This window comes from Diospyros lotus, chromosome 1 (assembly GCF_014633365.1).
Source record: "Diospyros lotus cultivar Yz01 chromosome 1, ASM1463336v1, whole genome shotgun sequence".
Taxonomy (NCBI): Eukaryota; Viridiplantae; Streptophyta; class Magnoliopsida; order Ericales; family Ebenaceae; genus Diospyros; species Diospyros lotus.
In genome coordinates, this window is record NC_068338.1 from 25,219,306 (window position 1) to 25,240,612 (window position 21,307).

A 21,307-nucleotide genomic window follows, 5' to 3' on the forward strand; every position below is an offset into this window, starting at 1 on the left:
GGTATTTTAGTCTTTTTATTTATTAAAAACTTTGTCGACTCCATGAAAATCGAAGATTTCTAACGCCCTATGAAATTTTTTTTATAAAAAAATTAATTAAAAATAAATTTGGGAATGCTATTTTTTTGAAATTCTTTTTTTTTTTTTTTTTAAATTATAGATTCCCAAGTTAATGTTTTCAATTTAACGCTTAGTGATAAAGCTAGCCGAATGTTGGGCGACAGGTGCGGCTGCATGGATGTGCCGTGACCTCGGATCCAACTCTCCTCGGTCAGCAATTCTTATATATGAAAGAAAATCTTGAACTTTATAAACCTGGGATATATACTTCGCCACTTGTCCGGTGTACAAGTCTGTTCTTGTCCATAATATCTTCATGCTTTCTTTTGCCCTTCTATGTCCCACTAATATTCCTCCTTCAAGAACCCATATTTCTCTCCGAGTATGTATGCCCTTAACAGACATGTAATGGTAATCCCTTGTGTATGTGTCGTCAGGTCATGGGTGTCTAGATAAGCCCTTGTGAGCTTGGCTTTACTCCATGCTGATTCCTGAATGAATTGGGTTCTTCCAGAATCTCTGCCTTCTGCTGCTGGGCATTTAAGAACAGGTAGCCAGCCCAGGAGGACCACCTGGTGATTTGAAATCCTTACGTGTGGCAGGCAGGCAAAGTTTTTAAAATTAGTTGTGCTTTCAGGGTCACATGTTATATACAAAATGCATATAATACAGGTATGGCCTTTTATAATCTAAAAAGCTGCAACCCCAGGGTTGCATTATATAGTATGTTTTTTTATCTGTACTTGCTGCTTTCCTTCCCAAGTATCTCCAATGTTCTGGAATCTTTGACATCATTGTTGCGGCTTCCAGTTCCCAATTAGGCTTCCAAGGTCTGCAACAAGGGTTGTGATTTCCAATGTTGAGAATTTTAATAAAAAAATCATATGACTTGTTAATCATAGTTTGCATTTAAAAACTACTCGTAATTACGAAATATTATCATCGTATTGCTTTCGTCATCTTTTTTGTTTAAAAATGTCACAAAGGCATCAGTTTCATGAATTTAGATTTAGGATTATGCTTTTTGGCAGTTTGTGACATCCTCCACTCTTGACTTTGTCAACAATTTACAGCAGGCCGCTCTTTCATTTGTTCAAGCAATTTTATATGTCCTTTTTCTGTATTTTCTTCCTTTGTGCTTGACTATTGGGGAACTCTATAATATTAACGAGCCTTGTAGCTGGACATACCTTTTACTTTGTGCAAGACAGTTGAGTTGATTTTTTTATTCCAAAAAGAATTCACTTTTTTTAAATTTTATATGACATCGTTTGTCAAAATGGTGTTTTCAATAATTATGAGAGGCGAGAAGAGTCATTCTTGCATGCAGTCTTATTTTTTTTTAAAAATTTAATTTCACAATTTAAATTCATAATTTTCTAATCACAAAAAAACTGATATTACTATAATTATCAACACTGAAAAAATGATATATTTGGAGTACAGGTCAAAGAAATACACAGGGAGTACCACTGATTGCCTTACTCATTGGCTAGCTAGAAGCTGCCTCTTTCTGAGACCAATCATGATTTATATTTTGGAAAAATCAAATGACTAGTGAAAGCTTCAAATGGACAGATCTAGCGGTGACATTTCTAGATTATGGTGCTATGTTATTGGTAAGAACCTGTGCCCATGATTGGATTTGCACTATTTTTCATGTGTAGGACAGCGATTGCAGTAAAATGAAGTTCAGAGCATTACCTACCACCACCACAGGGAAACAAACAAAAAAAATTAACAGTTGAAGAGATTTTTTTTATTTTTTTTTTTAATTTTCTTGGCTCTTCTCCAGGAAAATATATCATGTGGTGGAAAACATAAAACTGCCATTCAATGCGTTTTATATTGGGAATTTAACAGTTAAACAGAGAGCCACAAGCTTGTATGCAGCAATCTTAGGAACTACGGAGGGAACAAAGATTAAAGCCACCAAAGCTGAGATTCATCTCCTTTTCCAGTCTGCTTATTTGCAAATTTGAATGGAACTGGTAAGAACCTGAATTTCCTATGGAAGCTTACTGTCTTCACCATTTTGTTCTTCCTCCTTAACATTAATCTCACAGTTCTCGCAGTCATGATGATCATGATCCTCCTCCTCTTCTTCTTCTTCATTCTCATCTTCCTCTTCTTCCGGGATTTCATCCTCAGGCTGAAGAAACTGCAGCTTCAGGCGACCATCTTCCCGGCGAGCTTGGAGACAATCCTGCGTTGGGATCCTTATTTCCTTGAGAAGAAATCTGCCATCTTGCCTGTAAGATTTGAAGCACACCCAAGGCTTCCCACTCTTGCCAATGCAAGAAATTGGAGGTGGGAATTCTGCTCCCCCTGTTCTTGTCCTTCTGAGTTCAGTTGATAGATTTTCAGGCTTTGTGATGCTTGTTCTCTGCTCTTGGCTTTGCCAGTCAGTTTTCAGGTTTTCGACATCATCTGAGCTTTCGGAGCCAAGGCCTTCCGTGCATAACTGTAAGCTTTCTGAATTCATAGATGAGAAGCTATTCCCCGAAGAGCTCTGTGATTCAGGGTACTCTCTGAAATGCAATTCCCCAAAGAGCTCTGTGAAAGAGGAATCTGGAATGGGTTTTGTGGATTTAATCTGCTTCCATGACGAAAGGGACTGGAGAAGGGTTGGATTTTCAGGCAATGGCTTCTCAAAGATGGTCTGGAAGCTTTCACAGGCAGCCATGCCTTGGCTCTCCAGTGCTCTGATTGGATGATGACAGTATGGTTACAGAAAAAAGAGGAAAAAGGGTTTTAAAAACAGGCAAAATTCAGATGGATTTTTGGAGAGAGAGAGAGGCTAAGGGGAAGGAGTGGAGAAGATTGGGATGGAGGGATTGTAATAGAAGGTGGTATTTATTAGAGGGTGCAAATATGGTGGTGGGAAGAAGGATTGGGTGGTTATGGAGGCTGGCATCCATTTAGTGGTCACAGATTGTGTCTAGACCGTAGAATGTACTTCTGGACACAATAATACGTATATTTTGCTCGCTCACAACTAAAATTTTTATAGAAATTTAAAATCGACACTCATAATTATAAAAAAATGTTATTAAGATACGTTTAATTTTTTTTTTTATAATTTCTAATCTTTTTAGGTCGCAAAACTCTACATTCACATGACACAGGCACTTGAAATTATTTTATATATAAGCTTTGATTATAATTTTATAGTTTCTTTTTTATAATTAAAAAGTCATGAATTTACATTATAAAAATACTCTTTAAAAATAAAATAAAATAACATAAAAAATGACCTGACCCTCCCTCTCCCCCTCCCCCCCGCTCTCAAAAAGTGTGGGTCAGACCCTAATTTAAAGTTCTTAAAATAAATGTAAGATTGCTATGTTATAGCCAAGCTCAACTTGAAAAAATCAACAGAGATGCTTTCCCAGACCTTGAGATGTCTTATGCACTGAATTATCTTCTTCTAAATGACCTTTACACCATGAAAAATTGAGCTTTCCTTGGAATGATAAATTGGGCAGAAACCATCCCGATAATGCCAAGATGTCTATGTTATGACATAAAGGACATGCAATTAGTTGATGACGCACCAGACGAGTGCCTATAATTCAATTGCCTTGTCTGCATCTCTCAAAATCCTGCTGAAACTAACAGGATATTCGCATTTATCTGGTCCTTTTTGATTGCATCATAAACCTATTTTGGCAAAATGATTGGCTGCCAGTCGGCTTTCTCAATGGCCTGGTTTTAGCCCAGCTGATGCAGACTGCTGAGAAGCAGCTCACGGCCAATATCCAATCACAGGGCCCCAAGTATGTGTTTGGTTTATCTCTCATAAGGCCCCACTCTTTTTGAATCCATAAGCACAAGAAATTGCATTGTAAAAGATAAAACAAGAGGTCAAAAGCTTCCTACATGTTCTGGGCATCATACCCAGTGGTATGCGCAGCTCCAGTAGCTTTTCATGTGAAGTGAAGAGATGAATACCTCAAAAAATTTGGGGATGGTGCTGCTACCAATGGGAGATCACATTTCGTACAAAGCTTAAACTGAAACCGAAATCGAAACGGAGACCGAGCAAATTAAAACCACAATTTAGTCTCTCTTTTTTTTTTTCCCCCTAAAAGCAACTTGTTAGCGTGTAACACCATGGAAATTGTCACAAGCGATACCACAACAGGTTTAACAAACCACCAAGTAACAAAGAAAGAAAATACACGAACAATTCACAATCTTCACAGCTTCCAAACCTGAGCTCTGACCATAGCCCCGTCATTGAAAGTCAGTTGAGGCTGAGTATCATCCACTCGTCTTCAGCGCCATGCTTCAATCAGCTCTGTTCTCGAATTTATACGGCTCAAATTGCTGATTTCCTTGCTCTTTTCAACATGTCCTATTACCTGAAATACATGTTGATTCCCAATTCCAGGATCCTTTCTGGTGTTCAGGACACTTGGCTGCCCGAGTTTTTCTTCCATAACATTCTCTTGAATCCCAGTCTTTACATCATTAGTCATTTTTGCCTCTGCTTCATCAATGATAGTATCAACCTGTGCAGGACTTTCGCAATCTTCATGAGAATCTTGAAAGGATGTTGAATCAGCATGCAGCTCTCTGCCGGTCAGGTTACCAAGTTCATTAGAGTATGAAGGACTTTCAACTGTGGGTTCCTCAGCAATGAAGGATGGCACCATCTCATCATTTTCTTGTGGGGTCTCTTGCACACAAGGCTGTGGAGGACTCTGGTGTCCATTTTCATCAGAAGGCTCTAAGCAATAAACAGGGGCTGGTTCTACCACGGAATCTTCTCTTTCTCGTAGTGCCTTCTCAATAAGTGTCTTGAGGAAGTTCATTACTCGAACCGCATACATCAATGCAGTCAATGGATCTGCCATCTAAAATACGAAGAGGGCACAGACAGTTGTATCAGAATGATAGATACATGTGTGCGTGTGTAAAAATTAAGTCTCAGATAAATTGTGGTAAATCAGAATGATTGATATGTGTGTGTGTGTTACTGAAAGAGAATTTGAGGAGAATTAGGATTGACTCTAAGGGATGTAACGACCCCAAGGGCATAGGAGTAATTTTCTGTTACATATATTTGTCTTTGTTGTACCTTAGGCTGTTAGGGTGTTGTATCTACAGTTAGTTACTAACTGGAGGGATGTAGCAACCTATAAATAAGTTGTAGAAGTGGAGAATGGCAAATAAGCTGTAGAAGTAGAGAATGACAGCTTATGAATGAATTGGAAATTAGTTTCTCTCTCTTCTCCCAACTCTCCCTCGGTTTTCCTCTCTTCTCCCTCAATTCTCTATGTTTCTGTCTGTCTCTCCCTCCCTTTCTGCTCTCTTTCCCGCATTCTTACCAAATTCCTCTCTAAACCCTAGTCAAACCCTAGGATTGTGACATTTGATATTAGAGCCACCGTTCCTCAGCGGTTTTCTTTGTTGATTAATTTCTGACAGGACCGATGGTTGCTATCGACGAAGGTTGATTCTCGGAATTTGAAGGCGACTATAGAATCCGGTAGCAGCAGTCAAGTTGAGGCATCTAGGCCAATCCCTCGACTTTGGCAATAGATTGTGGAATTGATCGAGTGTAATAGGCATTTTTGGAAGCGGCGATATAATTGATCAAATAACTGAGTCGATCAATTAAAGAGGGTGAAGCTTGAGGGGAAGCAAACTAAATTCAGGCCGCTGATTCTGACAATCCTTGGCAGTTAGGTTGGGATTTGAAGCAACAATTTCCGATGATACAGGCTTGAGGTGAACGTAGGTCTGAGTGATCTTGAATTTGTAGCGATTGCAAGCAGATCGCGTGCAAGCCCAAAGGTTGTTTATCCATCGCAATTGTTGGCTCTAATCTGCAATTTAGTTGCAGATCAGAGGCACAAAATTCAGGTGATACGACAATCCTTGGACGGTGATTGGGTGAGACAAAAACATCGATTCCGGTGGGAAAGAAAGTCGCGATTGAAGCAGAGCTGATCAATCTTTGGCTGTCGCAATTTTGAAGGTGAAACAGACTGGCAATTTCAATTGTGATTCTAGATCTATGTTGTTGCATGCAAAAGGGCGATTCAATGAAATTGAGAGAAGGAAGCTCACAGTTTGAAGGCAAACTCAAAGGTGGGATTCCGGTGATCGTTGGTCATCGGGGATAGCTGTTTCTTGGCTAATTCCAACAACTCCTACCAACTAATCCAGGCAATTTTGGAAGGTAGAATCAGAGTCGGCTGACCTATGGCAGCGATTCTGGTAATTTTAGCAGGTAATTCAGGATTGCTGCAGTTAAATCTAAGCAATTCCTGGAAGCCATCTCAAAAAAAAAAAAAAAAAACAGATTAGGTTTATTGAAAATTAGATCGAAGTTCAATTAGAATTTGAAGGCAGATCAGACCGATTGATTCAAGAAGCTAGTTGATTTTCGGCTGTAATTGAGAGCAGCAATCGATTTTTTGTTTCCTTGAGGCTGTTAATCAATCCTCTGTTTTTGAGGCTGCTGCATTGTGCAATTTAGAAATAGGTGATCATCAGAAGTGAATCTGAGCGATTGGAGCCCATTGCAATCACTATCAGATTTTAGAAATATCAGAGCGAGGCAGTTCCTGGTCTTGCGACGAAGAGTGCGACAATTTCTCAGGTGAACTGTAGAAGCCTGTCATTTCTTGAAAGCTGATCGAAGCTATTCGGATCAGCGATTTTTGGAAGTAATTGCGCAGCAGAAGTTTTGGTTCTAGAGTTGCACTGCGGAAGTAATTGCGAAGCAAAAGTGTTGGGTTCAAAAGTTGCATGGCAAGTTTCCGAAGCTGCTTAGAACAGGTTGTCTTCTGAACCGTTCATAGCCAGTTGACTCGGAAATTGATTTGGAGGCCGTTCAGCAGCAGCTAAAGTCTGATTCAGATCTAACCTTTTGTGAATTTAAGGATGCTAAATTTTAGTAACAAAATAAGTTTCCAAAGAGGTCATTGGAAGTTGATCAAGAGGTTGTTACAGTGGTGAATTTTCGAGGATTGAACCTATTAAGATGGCCGAAAGACTTCTTGAAAGTGCACTGCCATCAGGGAAAACATAACGAGGGATGTAATCAAGGATGTCAATAGAAAGTTGGACGACTTTTTGATTCTATTCTCACATAAATTTCAAGTTAGTATTCCGGTTGAATGTTTTTCTAAGGAATACTCTGCTTCCTTCAATTAGATTGGAGATAAGAGTTACAAAGAGGAGCTCAACAAGCTGAAACAAGAGAGCTCGATTATGGAGTACCTGGTCAGGTTTGAGAAATTGAAAGCACTTGTGCTTAATTTCCATCTAACTTTGATCGAGTCTTATTTCTTTTATCAAGATTCATTAATAGTCTTAATAATACATTGAGGCCTATGGTGAGAATGATGTTTCTGGCCACGGTATAGCAAGCAATTGAGAAGGCTAGGCTGCAAGAGTTGGCGTTGGAAGCCATATATAGAAAGCATGGGCTGCTGCCTAAAGGTTACCCTAAGAGAAGCCAACAGATCGAAGGAGCTTTTAAGGCTACTAATCAAGTAGTGCAGTGTCAAGTCTCGGGAGAGAGACTTGAACTTGGGAACGTTTAAGAAGAGAGAAAGAAAGAGAAAGAACAAAGAGAGAGAAATTGGAGAGAAAGAGAGAGAATTTAAGAGGAAAATAATTCAATTCTCATTCAACTATGAATTCTCATCCTCTTGCCAGAGCCTTTTATAGGCTTATTATCCTTGCGGTTACAACTTACCTAGGGAAACAACAATGCCAATATGCCAATATGCGGTTGGCTCCCGCTTACATTTGAAAATTTAAAAGAAATTACAAGTAGGCCCATGGGGTCGTGATAATTCCCCCACCCTGAAAAGCAATTATTGTCCTAGAGAATTTTAGAGTAGGCTCGTAGCTTAAGGAAATTGCTTCAGCAACTCCAGCAAGTACTCCCAAGTGGTGTGGTCGGGCTACAAGTGAGACCATTTGACCAGAACTAGGGTCAATGGTACAGTACCTTGGTAGATCACCCTTCTATCAAGTATAGCTCTAGGTCATCCTCCATGGCTGGCAATTGCTGACTAGTGGAAGCCCCTTTCTTTATGGACTTCTTGATACATGAAACACCGGGTGCACATTCACTCCTGTAGGCAACTTCAATCTGTAAGCCACCTTCCCCACCTTAGACTCAATAGTATAAGGCCCAGAGTACTTGGGACTGAGTTTGGACATGGGTGTGGCAGTGAACGGTGGTTGTAAGAATCTCTTCACCTTGAGGAACACCCTATTCCCCACCTCAAATGCCTAATCACTCCTCCTTTTGTCTGCCTCTTGCTACATTCTGTTTTGTGCCGTGGCCAACTCTCTCTTGAGGGTAGCTATCATATCTTGCCTTTCTTGCAAGTATTGTTCCACCGCTGCTAAGTTGGGAGTAGAGCTAGCTACAGCAGGTAGGATAGGGGGCTTGTACTCAAATACCGCTTCAAATGGACTCCTTTTGATAGCACTGTGGTAGCATGAATTGTACCACAATTGGGCTAACGACAACCATCTGTTCTAGGTCTTGAATTTTGTGAAACACGTGCACTCAAAGGTAAGCTTCCAAGCATTGGTTTATCCTCTCAGTTTGTCCATCTGATTGAGGGTGGTAAGCAGTAGATAGATGTAATCCCACGCCCAGCTTCTTAAACAACTCTTGCCAGAAGTTATTGGTAAAGATTTTGTCCCTATCCGATACAATCGATTTAGAAACACCATGTAGCCTCACCACTGAGTCTAAGAACACCTTTGCTACCTCCTGTGTTGAAAATGGATGTGTGAGACTAATGAAATGCCCAAACTTGGTTAACTGGTCTATCGCCACTAGGATCACATCCCTTCCCTCTGATTTGGGCAAGCCTTCCACGAAATCCATTAAAGTCCCTTCCTATGCTTGCTTTGGGATCTCTAGAGGGTACAGTAGGCCAGGACAAGGCATCTGCTCATGCTTACATCTTTGACATGTTTCATAGGCCAGCACGAATTCAACTACATCTTTCTTCTATTTTGGCCTAAAAAAATAGTTGTCTCACCTTGTGAAGGGTAACCCTTATCCCTGAGTGCCCTCCTAGAGGTGAGCTATGGAGAGACTTTAGTATTCTCTCCTTCAATCCCTGGTCATCTCCCACCACTATCCTTCCTTGGAACGTGATTAACCCATTAGATAGAGAGTACCCCTTGTTTCCGGTTGGTTGGGCAGCCAATTGGGGCAAAAGATCCTCCAACCAAGCTGTCTAGTCATAGCTATGCTCCAGTTCCTTCACCCATTCAGGTACCATGGTTGTAATGGCATGGCAACTTCCCTCACTCCCCATATCTCCTTGTCTAGATAGGGCATCAACCACTACATTCTCCTTGCCCTTGCAGTAAAGTATGGTATAGTCCAGGCCCATAAGTTTGGATACCCCATTCCTTTGTAGCTGTGACTGTAACCTCTCTTGAGATAGGAACCTCAAGCTTTCGTGATTAGTCTTGATCACAAAAGGGTTTCCTTCTAGGTATTGCCTCCATTTATCTATTGCCTCGAGCATTGCCAGTAGCTGCTCCTTATTGTACACACTCCATCCCAAATGTCTAGGAGCCAAAGCGCTCAAGGTAGTGCTCAAGGCAGTAGCTGCCTTGATCACAAAAGGGTTTCCCTCTAGGTATTGCCTCCATTTATCTACTGCCTTGAGCACTGCCAGTAGCTGCTCCTTATCGTACACACTCCATCCCAAATGTCTAGGAGCCAAAGCGCTAGAGCTTGGCTTAGGTATGCTATGGGCCTTCGCTCTTGCATCAGCATTGCCCCTATCCCCTTATCACATGAGTCAGTTTCCATCACAAATGGCTTAGAAAAATCCGGTAGTCCTGAGTCATGGCCTTCTTAAGTGCCAAGAAGGCTGCCTCTGCTTGGGGGTTCCAATGGAAACCATATTTTTTTGAGTAGATCCGTCAAAGGGTTACTAACAATTCCATAAAGCCGGATGAACTTCTGTTAATACCCCGTTAATCCCATAAATCCTCTCAACTCCTTCACTGATTGAGGCCTAGGCCACTCCACCATGGTTGCGACCTTGCTAGGATCCGTCTTTACACCCCTACCTCTGATTACATGCCCCAAATATCCAACCTCATCCTTGGCAAAGGTACACTTAGATAGCTTGACATAATGTTGGTTGCATCTAAGGACTTCAAATGTGGTTCAAAGGCAGGTTATATGCTGTTCTAGGGTTGGGTTGTAAATCAGAATATCGCCAAAGAAGACTAGGATAAATTTTCGAAGGTAAGGGGTGAAGAATTGGTTCATGAGGGCTTGAAAAGTTGCTGGGGCATTTGTGAGTCCAAAAGGCATGACCACAAACTCATATAAGCCTTGGTGAGTCTTAAAGGTTGTTTTGGGTATATTAGTAGGCTTCATCTGAATTTGATGATACCCTGAATGTGAAGTCTAGTTTAGAGAATACTTTGGCTCTAGCCAACTCATCCAATTGGTCATCAATTAGTGGAATAAGGAATTTATTCTTGATGGTATGAGAGTTGAGTTGACGGTAGTCAACACAAAACTTTCAAGAACCATCCTTCTTTTTCACCAATAGCACGGGTGATGCAAAAGAGCTTTGGCTTGGTTGAATAAAAGAGGTGGCTAACATGGTAGAGATTTGTTCTCAATTTTTTCCTTTTGTGTAGGTGAATAACGATAGGCTCTTAGGTTTACAGGTGTGGTTTGTGGTTTAAGGGGTATAGCATAGTCCAAAGGTCTTGTGGGGGGTAGGGTATTTGGTTAACTGAATAAGTCCATAAATTCTTCCAGTAGTAAGTTCAAGCTATCTAGTGTGTTTTACCTGAAAAACGCAAAGGTAGGTTTCCTCCTCCTCCCCTATGTTAGCCTTTTCCTCTGTTAATGTTTCCTCCTTTTCCACATGTATTGAATATAGCTGTGTGATCTGTCCTCTCTTGTTCTTCAGTAACTTTTGCAATTGACTTTCCTTAATCAACCTGCATTCTCCCTGCTCCAAGTTGTCCATCAGTGTTAATTCCCTTCCTTCCATCTCTATTGTCACCTCCAGCTTGTTGAAATCAAATGTTAATGGGCTAACTGCTCTCATCCAGTCTACCCCAAGGACTATATCATAGCCTCCAAGTTCCAGGACCCTCGGTCTGCCTTAAACTCATAGCCTTGCATCATCCACTTAAAGTCCACACAATTACAATGGTTGTACATTTGTGCCCATTGGCCACGGTTACTGATAGAGGTGTAGTGTGGGTCATCCTACACTTCAATTCATTGGCTATTGCTTCATTTAGGAAGCTATGGGTGCTTCCACTATTGATAAGCACTATGAGATTCCTCTTCCCTGTTTGCCCCCTCACCTTAATTATCTTTCCCATAGGGCTTTCCTTAAGTGCATGGAAGGAAATTTCTCCCTCTTCCTGGCCCTTGCTCTTCTTCGACGACTTCGCTTGCTTGCTCATCCTTCTTTTCCTCTTCTTCTTCCCCATTATCCTCCAACCCTTCTCATCTTCATCCACCCTTTCCATGTTAAGTAGGTGCCTCCTGCATTGATGCCCCTGGCTGGCTGTAATTTTCTCTGCATCAATCAACCTTCTCTATTCCATCGTAGTATTCCTGTTAGCTCCTGCATTAGGCCCCCTTTTATGGCCATTGGTTGTTGTCATTGGCACTATGGACTTGGAATTCCCTCCTATCTCAGGGTCTCCCATAGTCAAGGTCCTTGTTGCCGGCTTATTCCTCTTGAATATGACCTCTAGAATGAGCTCCTGCAACCTGGCCTTCTCAGCTGCCTCCCTCACGATGGTCGACAACATCATTTTCACCATGGACCTCAGTTTGTCCTTAAGGTTGCTAATAAAACTCGAGATGATGTACTGATCTGTAAGAGTGGGTTGAGCACTCCATATCAGTGCCCCCAACTCCTTAAATTTCTCCTGGTATTCCATGACCGTTCCTTTTTGTTTTAGTTTGTCGAATTCCTCAAGAATGTCGATTATGTTCCTTTCTCCAAATCTAACACACAATTCTTCTGCAAAATCAATCCACCTCGCCCCCATGCCCCTAGATTTGGACCATCCTTGGTACAAGCAATCAGCCACATCATTAAGATATGCTGTAGTCAAGGTGATCCTCCAATTCTCAGGTATGTGATAGAATTGAAAATACCCCTCACACCTTTGGATCCACCATTGTGGTTTGGATCCCCCAAACAAAGGTATCTATAGCCTCGATATGGGTCCTTGGCCAGATCTAGGGGAGTCCAATTCTTTTACTCGGTCACTCGCCTCCTCGAATTGTGAATTACTAGCCTCCGAAGCCCTTGAGGCCTTGGCAGAATGCCTGGTCCTAACGTCCCCGTCTTCGAAGCTAATCAGGGAGGGAATTCCAATGGCAACCGGAATTGCCAGAGTGCGGATAGCATGTTAATCATGCTGCTAATCTGTTGATCCATAGACTCCCTCTGTCTCGCTAGCTCCCTCAGAACTCCATCTCAGGAAGCCGCCATATCCTCTTGCAGTTCGTCTTGAATTGACCGCATTTCTTCCCCACCCTGAGTCACCACTTCCTGAGTTTGGGTGAGCCCGAACCCATTGCCTCCATCCTATTCTCCAACTGCTTCAATCTAGTGCCCTCTGCCATATTTTTGACCTTCGTCTAACTCGAGATCTAGCCCAATTCTGCTTTATCATTACCGGATCAAAGCTGAGGATGACCGGCTCTGATACCAATTGTCAAGTCTTGGGAGAGAGACTTGAACTTGGGAACGTTTAAGAAGAGAGAGAGAGAGAGAAAGGAGAAAGAACATAGAGAGAGAAACTGGAGAGAAAGAGAGATAATTTAAGAGGGAAAAAATTCAATTCTCATTCAACTATGAATTCCCATCTCCCGCCAGAGCCTTTTATAGGCTTATTGTCCTTGTGGTTACAACTTACCGAGGGAAACAACAATGCCAATATGCGGTTGGCTCCCGCTTACATTTGAAAATTAAAAGAAATTACAAGTAGGTCCATGGGGTCGTGACATGCAGGAAGCTGATGAAGTAGCAGTGGAAGAGAAAGATGGTGTTCAGGCAGCTGATGAGAAGTACGAGGCTGATGAGGTCCTAAAAATGAGAATGGTAGTTGCAAAGAATGAGGAAAAACCTGAATTGGATCAGGTAATTCAGAATGACAAGAAAGGAAAGGTAATGGCTGAAGATATTGAGGTTCCACTGGAGGAAAAAGCTACTGAAAGTGAGCCTTTCGTGTAAAAGTCTCTCCACTTGAGGAGGTCTCTACTGAAGAAGAGGAAGGATAAGAGGTTGTGAAGCAAAGAGAGGATACGACTACACCAACCTGGGAGTTTGAGGATTGTAAGTCTGTTTTTCATGAAGGCATAGACCCTAAAAAATTAGACAATGGTGAGGGAATTAGTGCTTTAATCAAAGTGGATGACCAATGGAGTACAATTCAAGGTTGGTTAGAGATTGATGGAGGATGCTCGCGCTTGGAAGAAATTGATCATATTGAAACCTTCCAGCAATATATTTTTGATCTGGAGTAGAGAAGGATGCCCAAAAAAAAAAAAAAAAAAAGCGAAACAAGATGAAAGGAAGTTGGTGGAAGAAATTTTTGTTAAAGGGAATGAGACTCTTGCTGTTTTGTTTATTCCTATTTTAGTTTGAGAGTTGCAGCGTCAAATCAGATTTTGGCCTGTAGTGAAGTTTGAATTTCTTTCTAGGATTGGAAATGATATGGTTATAGGAATGACAACTCAATTAGAACCATTTTCAATAGCAATAGGGAAGAGGGGAATGGCTGAACTTGGTGTTGCAGCAAGTCATAATACTATTACTGTTGAGGAAAAAGAAAAGGGAAAGCCAAAGAAAAGGAAAATAAGAGATTGTCATGACCCTAAGAGCAATAGAGGGGCATTATTATAATAGGGATATAATAGTTAGGAGAAATTTTGCAAGTTGTTAGTAGCACATGTGTGCTGTTAGGAAATCAGTTAGCAGCTAGTTATGCCTATAAAAGGGCTGCTTGTAAGAGGATGGGTTATCATATGTATAATGAAATTGAATTCCCTTTCCTTCTAATTTTCTCTATCTCTCTCTCGCTTCTCTCTAATTCTCCCTCCCTTTTCTGCTAATTTCTTCCCCCTCCAATTCTTCAATTCTGATTTCTGCCCTAATTCCTATCACAACCCTAGCTAACCCTAGGAATGTGACAAATGGTATTAGAGCCTAGCGGTCTTGGCGACCGAGCTGAAATTTTGGCTAGTAACGAATTAGTCTAGAAGCGATTATTGCATCACGACAATCGCTGTTAGAACTTGGAACGATAGCGATCGTGCAAGGGGTTTCTGGCAATTTGGTTAGATTAAAGAATTGGGTTTGGGAGCGGTTACTGCATCACGACAATCGCAGCTAGAACTAGGGCGATTTGTGTAGGAGGTTTCTAGCGATTTTGGAGTCTAAAGTGATTGCGATTTGGGCAAGGAGGCTGTCCAGTCGTACCCATTGTAGTCAGTGATTAACGGAAGAAACCGAGGAAGGATTCGAGAAGAAGATGGCTAAAGGCGAGGACTAGATTCGCTTAGGGAGGCCACTTTGAAGGATTGTAACATAGCTGATTGAACCACATGAAGCTGATTCTCTGCAACTGCATTGGCTAATCCTAAAGGACCCATAATCATAATCGATCTCAAAAGTAAAGTAGTAAGTAGAGCCACCGGTTCTCGAAGCTCTTCGCCTGCTGATTTTTGGAAGCTGATCGTAGATTAGTGATTTTCAGAGTTGTAACAGGCTAGCGATTATTGAAAGGGATTTTCTAGGAGCAAGGCAATTTCGGGCATGAGCGTGCAATTCAACAGGGTGACCTCAGAAGTAGAGTTGCGTAGTAGGTTTCTGAAATCCACGACGAGCAACAACTCCGATCGAAACTGCTAGAGCTTGTTAATCCTCATCTAACGCAAACTTGAGTGAGCAAGTCAACGGGAATCCGTCGAAGGTGGTGTTGTAGATAGCCAGGGGAGTTTTGACAGTGACTCCAAGAAGATCACAGCGGAGACAGTGGTTCTTCGGCCCTTGGACAGTGATTGGGTGAGTGACTCCACCTTTTAAGGCGGGGAGAATTGTCATGATCCTAGGAGCAATAGAGGGGCATTATTGTAATAGGATTATAATAGTTTGTTAGGAGATATTTTGCAAATTGTTAGGAGCACATGGGTGCTGTTAGGAAATCAATTAGCAATTAGATATGCCTATTGCTAATTGGATATGCCTATAAAAGGGCTGCTTGTAAGAGGATGGGTTATCATGTGTAATGAAATTGAATTCCCTTTCCTTCTAATTTTCTCTATCCCTCTCTCGTTTCTCTCTAATTCTCCCTCCATTTTCTGCTGATTTCTCCCCTTCCTTCAATTCTTCAATTTTGATTTTCTCCCTTAATTCCTATCACAACCCTAGCTAAATCTAGGAATGTGACAGAGATAAGAATAAGAAAGGGGGTAGAAGAAACCAGATGGTGAAGATGGACATTAGATGAAGAAACAATGGCTCGGTTGAAATAAGTTTCTTAGGGATAAGAAACCTTTCAAGGAGAAGGGATTGTCACGACCCCAAGGGCATAGGAGTAATTTTTCTGTTACATGTATTTGTCCTTCTTGTACCTTAGGTTGTTAGGGCGTTGTACCTACAATTAGTTAGTAACTGAAGGGATGTAACAACCTATAAACAGGCTATAGAAGTAGAGAATGGAAGCTTATGAATGAATTGAAAATCAGTCTCTCTCTTACTTCTCCCAACTCTCCCTTGGTTTTCCTCTCTTCTCCCTTAATTCTCTTTGTTTTTGTCTATCTCTCCCTCCCTTTCTGCTCTCCCTTTCCTGCATTCTTACCAAATTCCTCTCTAAACCCTAGCCAAACCCTACGGGTTGTGACAAGGGATAATTGAGAGATAAATAAAAAATATATATGGATATTGTCTTAATATGATGAGAAGGATAAGGATTAGGATTTAAGGAATTGGAAACAAATCAATTCCTTGTAGAAAAGGAAATTATTCATCTAAATTTTGGAGGCAAACCAGTTTCTTGTTGAATAGGGATTAGGATTAAAGACGTAGATTTTGAGGATAAATTAGAAGAAAAACCTATGTATTATTTGATTAGGATTTGATAATGATTATGATTAATTGGAGAAATAGAAAAAAATGGGAAATTGAATCTAAACCAAAAGGGATCTATATAAAACCTAAGAGGCTTATTAATACAAGCTTAGAGGAGTAAATCTTCAAACTTAGCTATGAGCATGAGTGAGAAGCAAAGCTTCTAGATATTTGTGGATTTTCTCTACTAAAGGGTTAGTGAATGGTTATTCTTGCACTAGTAAGCTTTGAGAATTATTCCCATACTTGATTGAAAAGTTGTTTTAACATGATATATGTTCTCAATAATATTATTTGATATACAAGAACAGCTTATTTGAAAACAAATCAAGGAGCACTTGTAAAAAATGTTTTGAAAAGTTTGTCAACGGTCTTAGCATGTGAATATAAATCATTTTCGAACCATTAGGGAAGTCCAGGATTACTTTGGCAACTGAAATTCATTTATTTATATATTTATACGATGCCTTGGGAATTTTAGTTATTCAATGAGAGGAGATGAATTGACTATTCTAGTCATGCTCCATTGGCTATTTGGGGGTAGATCCCAGGGAAATTACTGGGTCCTCTTGTACATTGATTGGATCCAACTATACTTACTGCCCATTGAGATATTTATTGAGGTTTGAATTGATTATTGAATATTATTGTGGTTCTCTTAATTTATTAGTGATTTATACAACGTGGAAAATTGATAGCTACACCATGCGGAATGTTGTGATTCTTTATTGGTGATACTCATTGTTACATGGGAAATGTTGGTAAATATTTACGAATTGAAATTTGTTTTTATTGTATACATATGAAATCTTTTATTTTGAATTGATCTATTATGTGGAGGAACTTTCACTAGGCTTCAAGCTCACCATTCTGCTAACATATTTTTCAGGTGAGCAAGATTGGCAGGCTAGCCGTGGACTTGAATCAGGGGATTATCAGTGGACCCAATTTGGGATAGTTTAATTTTCAGTTAATTTTTATGTAACATGAAAGGATCTTTAGGCTTCATGAACTTTAAGTCTCGGTTTAGGGTTCATGGCTGGTTACAAATCTCGTAGAGAAAGGAGAAAGGGAAGAGGGGGGGGGGGGGGGGGGGTGACACCCTTGTTTTGCAAAGAAGCTGTTTCCAGAATTCAAATCTGTGTAAACCACAATGGTGCAACTTTACCATTCCAGTCACAATTAGACTGATGAAATTCTATTTAATTACCCATTACCAAATAATAGAGGAAAAAGACATGCACTAGTACCAAAAGTATATCCAAACACACCTGTGTCATGTTTGGTGCAAAAACCATAGCAACGTTGTGTGCATTCATCTTGTTTAGATGTTCCTGTTGAACGACATCAGCCATTAGGTTGACTGCCCAATCCAGTAGAGCCGCTTCTGTTGTGGGTAGGAGCCTCACAAGTGCAGTACAATCTTCCTCAGACTGGCACTGCATTACCTGCTCCGGTGAAAGCGGATCCAGTACTCCCATTGGAAGTTCTCTAAACCAAGCCTATCACAGATCAGAGAACCATCAAATAACTATTTTTATGGCCACAAGGAATAAAGGCAACAATTATGAAATAACCAAAAGTCACTAATAACAGCCAGAAGAAAATAAACACATGATTTCATCTAATAAGCAAATATCAGTTCTTCCCTTTGAGAAGACATCAATTTATGTTGTCTACAGCTTTATCCCTGAAGAACTTTGTAGCTGTGTTCTCAAAGAAATGGCACTTCTAAGCTAAAAACTTATATGATACCAAATTATTATGAAGACTTGGGTACAAGGAAGTATGAAATAAGGAAACTTAAATGAGTCCAAACTTAAATGAGTCCAGCCAAAAATTTTGCATCACCATGTAAGTATCCTTGTCAAATTCAGGTCATGTTGTGTAAAATAAGTACCTTATACTGACTGGGATACATAAGGTGGTGAAGCCTGTCAAATACCTTGGGCTCCATTCTTCTTGTGCCGCCACAGCAGCACCACACAATGACTTATGATTAAACACTAGAATAAAATAATTTTCTCAACAATCAGGGACCCAAAATATAAATGTCTTGTTTATCATGTATTCACTAGATTAACACTAAACTTGAATATTAAAATAATTAGACAACTTTTATTTTCATTTCTATGGACAGGATAGGAACCCCACAATTACATCGATGGCCCACCAGATATGCAGGTCAAGATTTTAACACACCAAGTATAAGCTAGCTACTCCAATGTGGATTTCTTTATTGATTTCCCAAGCAAGATCCAACCATTGGCAACCAAATTATACAGCGAAGTATATCCACTTCTGACACCACATTTTCCATCCCAAATTGTACATCTGGCATAAAGGAGATGACTGATAAAGTGTACAAACTGATCCAGAGGAGAATAAGTTAAATTATTTTGTTATGAATTTATCCATGTGAGGCATTAAAAGGAATCCTGCTTAGTGGGCCCCAGCTTCAAATTCGAATTAACCACTACTACAATACAATCTTCAGCTGCCCAATACATTCTCTTTTATTTAATTTTCTTATATTTATTTATTGGATTAGTTCAGATTTCACTTGTGAAATGGGGCAGTCAACATCTATTTCATGGTCACATCTCAGAAACATGATCATTAAGTGACAAGACATACTGCACTTTAGGGTGGTGATCCATAGCCATTGAATGAACCAAGACAAGAAGAATTCCAAGGGGGGGGGGAATTGTCATGGGACAAGGGGTATTCTTGTAATAAAAGAGGATAGGTGGTTACGAGTAGAAGGTTGTAGAAGAAACAACAGTTAGAAGGAGGGAATAGCAACTTGTAATTCAAATATTGGTGCCAACTCACAGAGGATGGGTAACAATAATAATAGCATGTGACAAATAAGAGTTAATTGTAACAATGAAGGAAGAGATCATATTGCAAAGCTCAACCTTGATAAGACCTGCTAAACAGTGTACATCAATGCCTTCTGGAACCACTCCCCCATTCAGTTGGTCACGAACAAATTCCTCCTGGCTGTTTTCTGCATTTATTCTAAAAATTCCCTCTGCCTGTGAGGTATGTACATTAGTTTAGTCAAAAAGTCTACAGGGGCAGTGAACTCTAGATTACAGAGAAGAAAAGAGTATAGTCAGAATGCATTTAGCCAAAAAAAATCATGGAGCTGCATCAATCATATTTTTAGATTTTTCATGCACCTGTAGCCCTCCTTGAGCATATAAACGTCTTTGCATTAGTAAGAGTATCGTTGGCACACTGTTTCCTCTGGAGTCATAAGATAACTGCATAGATTCTGTGGAAACTCCAAAAACAGTGGCACTACATATGGAAATTGTAAGTCACAGTTGATATAAACTGTTGCAAAATGGAATCATTACATCAAAAGGTGCTTAAGCTTCAACAAGATAAGAGCACATAATAAGATTGAAAGATTCAAAATATATATCAAATTTATGATCGACAATCCTTAGAATATTCAAAGAAGCAAGTCATCTAGAATATATCAATTGCTGCAGAACCCTAACAACTACAAGTTCAAAACAATTTCATGAACAGGTTTCTGAACTTGGTCAGCTTCTATGTGCAGCTGTTCACTAAGCACTTTCACAAGATATGAATTTATTAGGGATAATTTAATCAAAATATACTTTAATGAAATGAAGCACATAAAAAATGGTCAAACTAAATTAGTTCCAAGTAGTAAAATAAAAATGAATTAAAGAGGTATCAAGGCGTACCATGCATGTACATCAGTTTGATCTTAGAAGTAAAGCCTATGCCCCTATACATCATCTACTCCAAAAACTTAATGAGATCTCCAGACATTGATTCACATATTGAAATTAAATCTTTAATGGTTTAGTACAGGCCCATTTGATTTTGTTGTCAGTTTTCATGTGTTTGATTTCAATTTAAGTTTTCAAATATTTGTGTTCAGTATTCATTTTCAGTTGGAAAAATATAAACTTAACTTGTCGCTTGATTTTTGTTGTCATTAAAAAATTTGAAAACAAAACACAAAATATCATTTAATAAATCTATTTATGTTGATCTTTTTCTTTATATAGGGATAAAACTTTTGTAAATCTATGTAATATAATTGTTTTGCACATATATTATATGTACTTAATGTTTATAATGTCACATAGCTAACATATTATAGGGGTAGAAAGGTCCATCCTATATTGTAATGCCTTGGGTGAGCCTCGGCAGGGTAGGAAATGCTGCTGAGTCACGGCTACCTTCTAGAAGGGCCCTTTAACAGCATATCCGGTTGTACTGGAGCCATGCTCCTCATGATTAATGAGAATCTTCTTGGTTTTTCTCTCTCCTTTCTGTTATCTTTTCTCTCTCAATTCATTCTCTCTCTCTCTCTCTCTCTCCTCTCTCTCCGAATAGCCGGAATTTCCTTGAATTCCACCCTTAACCTTGATAGACCAAGCGGTGCTGACATATAATTATTTGAAAAGTTATTGAAGAAAATCAAGTCAGAAAATAGAGAACACTAAAACAAACAGAAACACAGAAACACCAGTTTGGGCTTTTTTTTTTTTTGGACTGAGTTTACTTTTGTTTTTTCCTCCTGAACAAGCAACAACATGCAGATACCCAGCTTGTGGCAAACAAAAGGAGATCATTTCAGGACAAGAAGATTGGCACATGGTTACAACAAGAAGCAGTTTTAACCCACTGTGGGGTCCACTACATGAATCTAGTTGGCCAGTCATTTTTATCTATGGACTTAAGGGCCTTACATCATATCTAAGAGTCTCCTAGCAAATTTTTCTTTGTCTTCCTCTATCTCTTTGCTAAATATTTGTTTCATTCCATCCACTCTCTTCACAGGAATCTCTATAAGTCTTATTCTCACATGACCAACCATCTTAATTGTGTTTCAAGCATCTTATCTTCAATAGGATCCACTCCAACCTTATTAAAAGGAATCTTATTTTTAATTTTATCTTTTCTTGTATGGTTGCAAATCCATTGTAACATCCTCATCCTTCTTATGCTCATATTTTGCACATATTGGTGCTTTACTGCCCAAAATCCTGTACCATACAACAAAATTGGTTTTATAGCCATCTTCTAAAATTTTCCATTTAGCTTTAATA

General features: G+C 39.7%; 2 protein-coding genes across 2 annotated transcripts in view; both read right to left on the minus strand.

Annotated features, from left to right (window-relative positions):
- Positions 1–1,872: 1,872 nt before the first annotated feature.
- LOC127801885 (protein FANTASTIC FOUR 3-like) lies at positions 1,873–2,913 on the minus strand. Its single transcript, XM_052337392.1, has one exon. It carries the CDS (start codon positions 2,744–2,746, stop codon positions 2,069–2,071), a length of 678 nt encoding a protein of 225 aa, XP_052193352.1. The 5' UTR covers positions 2,747–2,913; the 3' UTR covers positions 1,873–2,068.
- Positions 2,914–4,109: 1,196 nt separating this feature from the next.
- Positions 4,110–21,307, minus strand: part of LOC127801877 (rho GTPase-activating protein 5-like) — a 35,401-nt gene continuing 18,203 nt past the window's right edge. The window contains exons 2-5 of the mRNA XM_052337376.1: positions 19,391–19,511; positions 19,124–19,243; positions 17,474–17,704; positions 4,110–4,922 (exon numbers count right to left, since the gene is read on the minus strand). Coding sequence (XP_052193336.1) covers positions 4,341–4,922; positions 17,474–17,704; positions 19,124–19,243; positions 19,391–19,511 — 1,054 coding nt within the window. The 3' untranslated portion in view covers positions 4,110–4,340. The remainder of the gene's footprint in view (positions 4,923–17,473; positions 17,705–19,123; positions 19,244–19,390; positions 19,512–21,307) is intronic.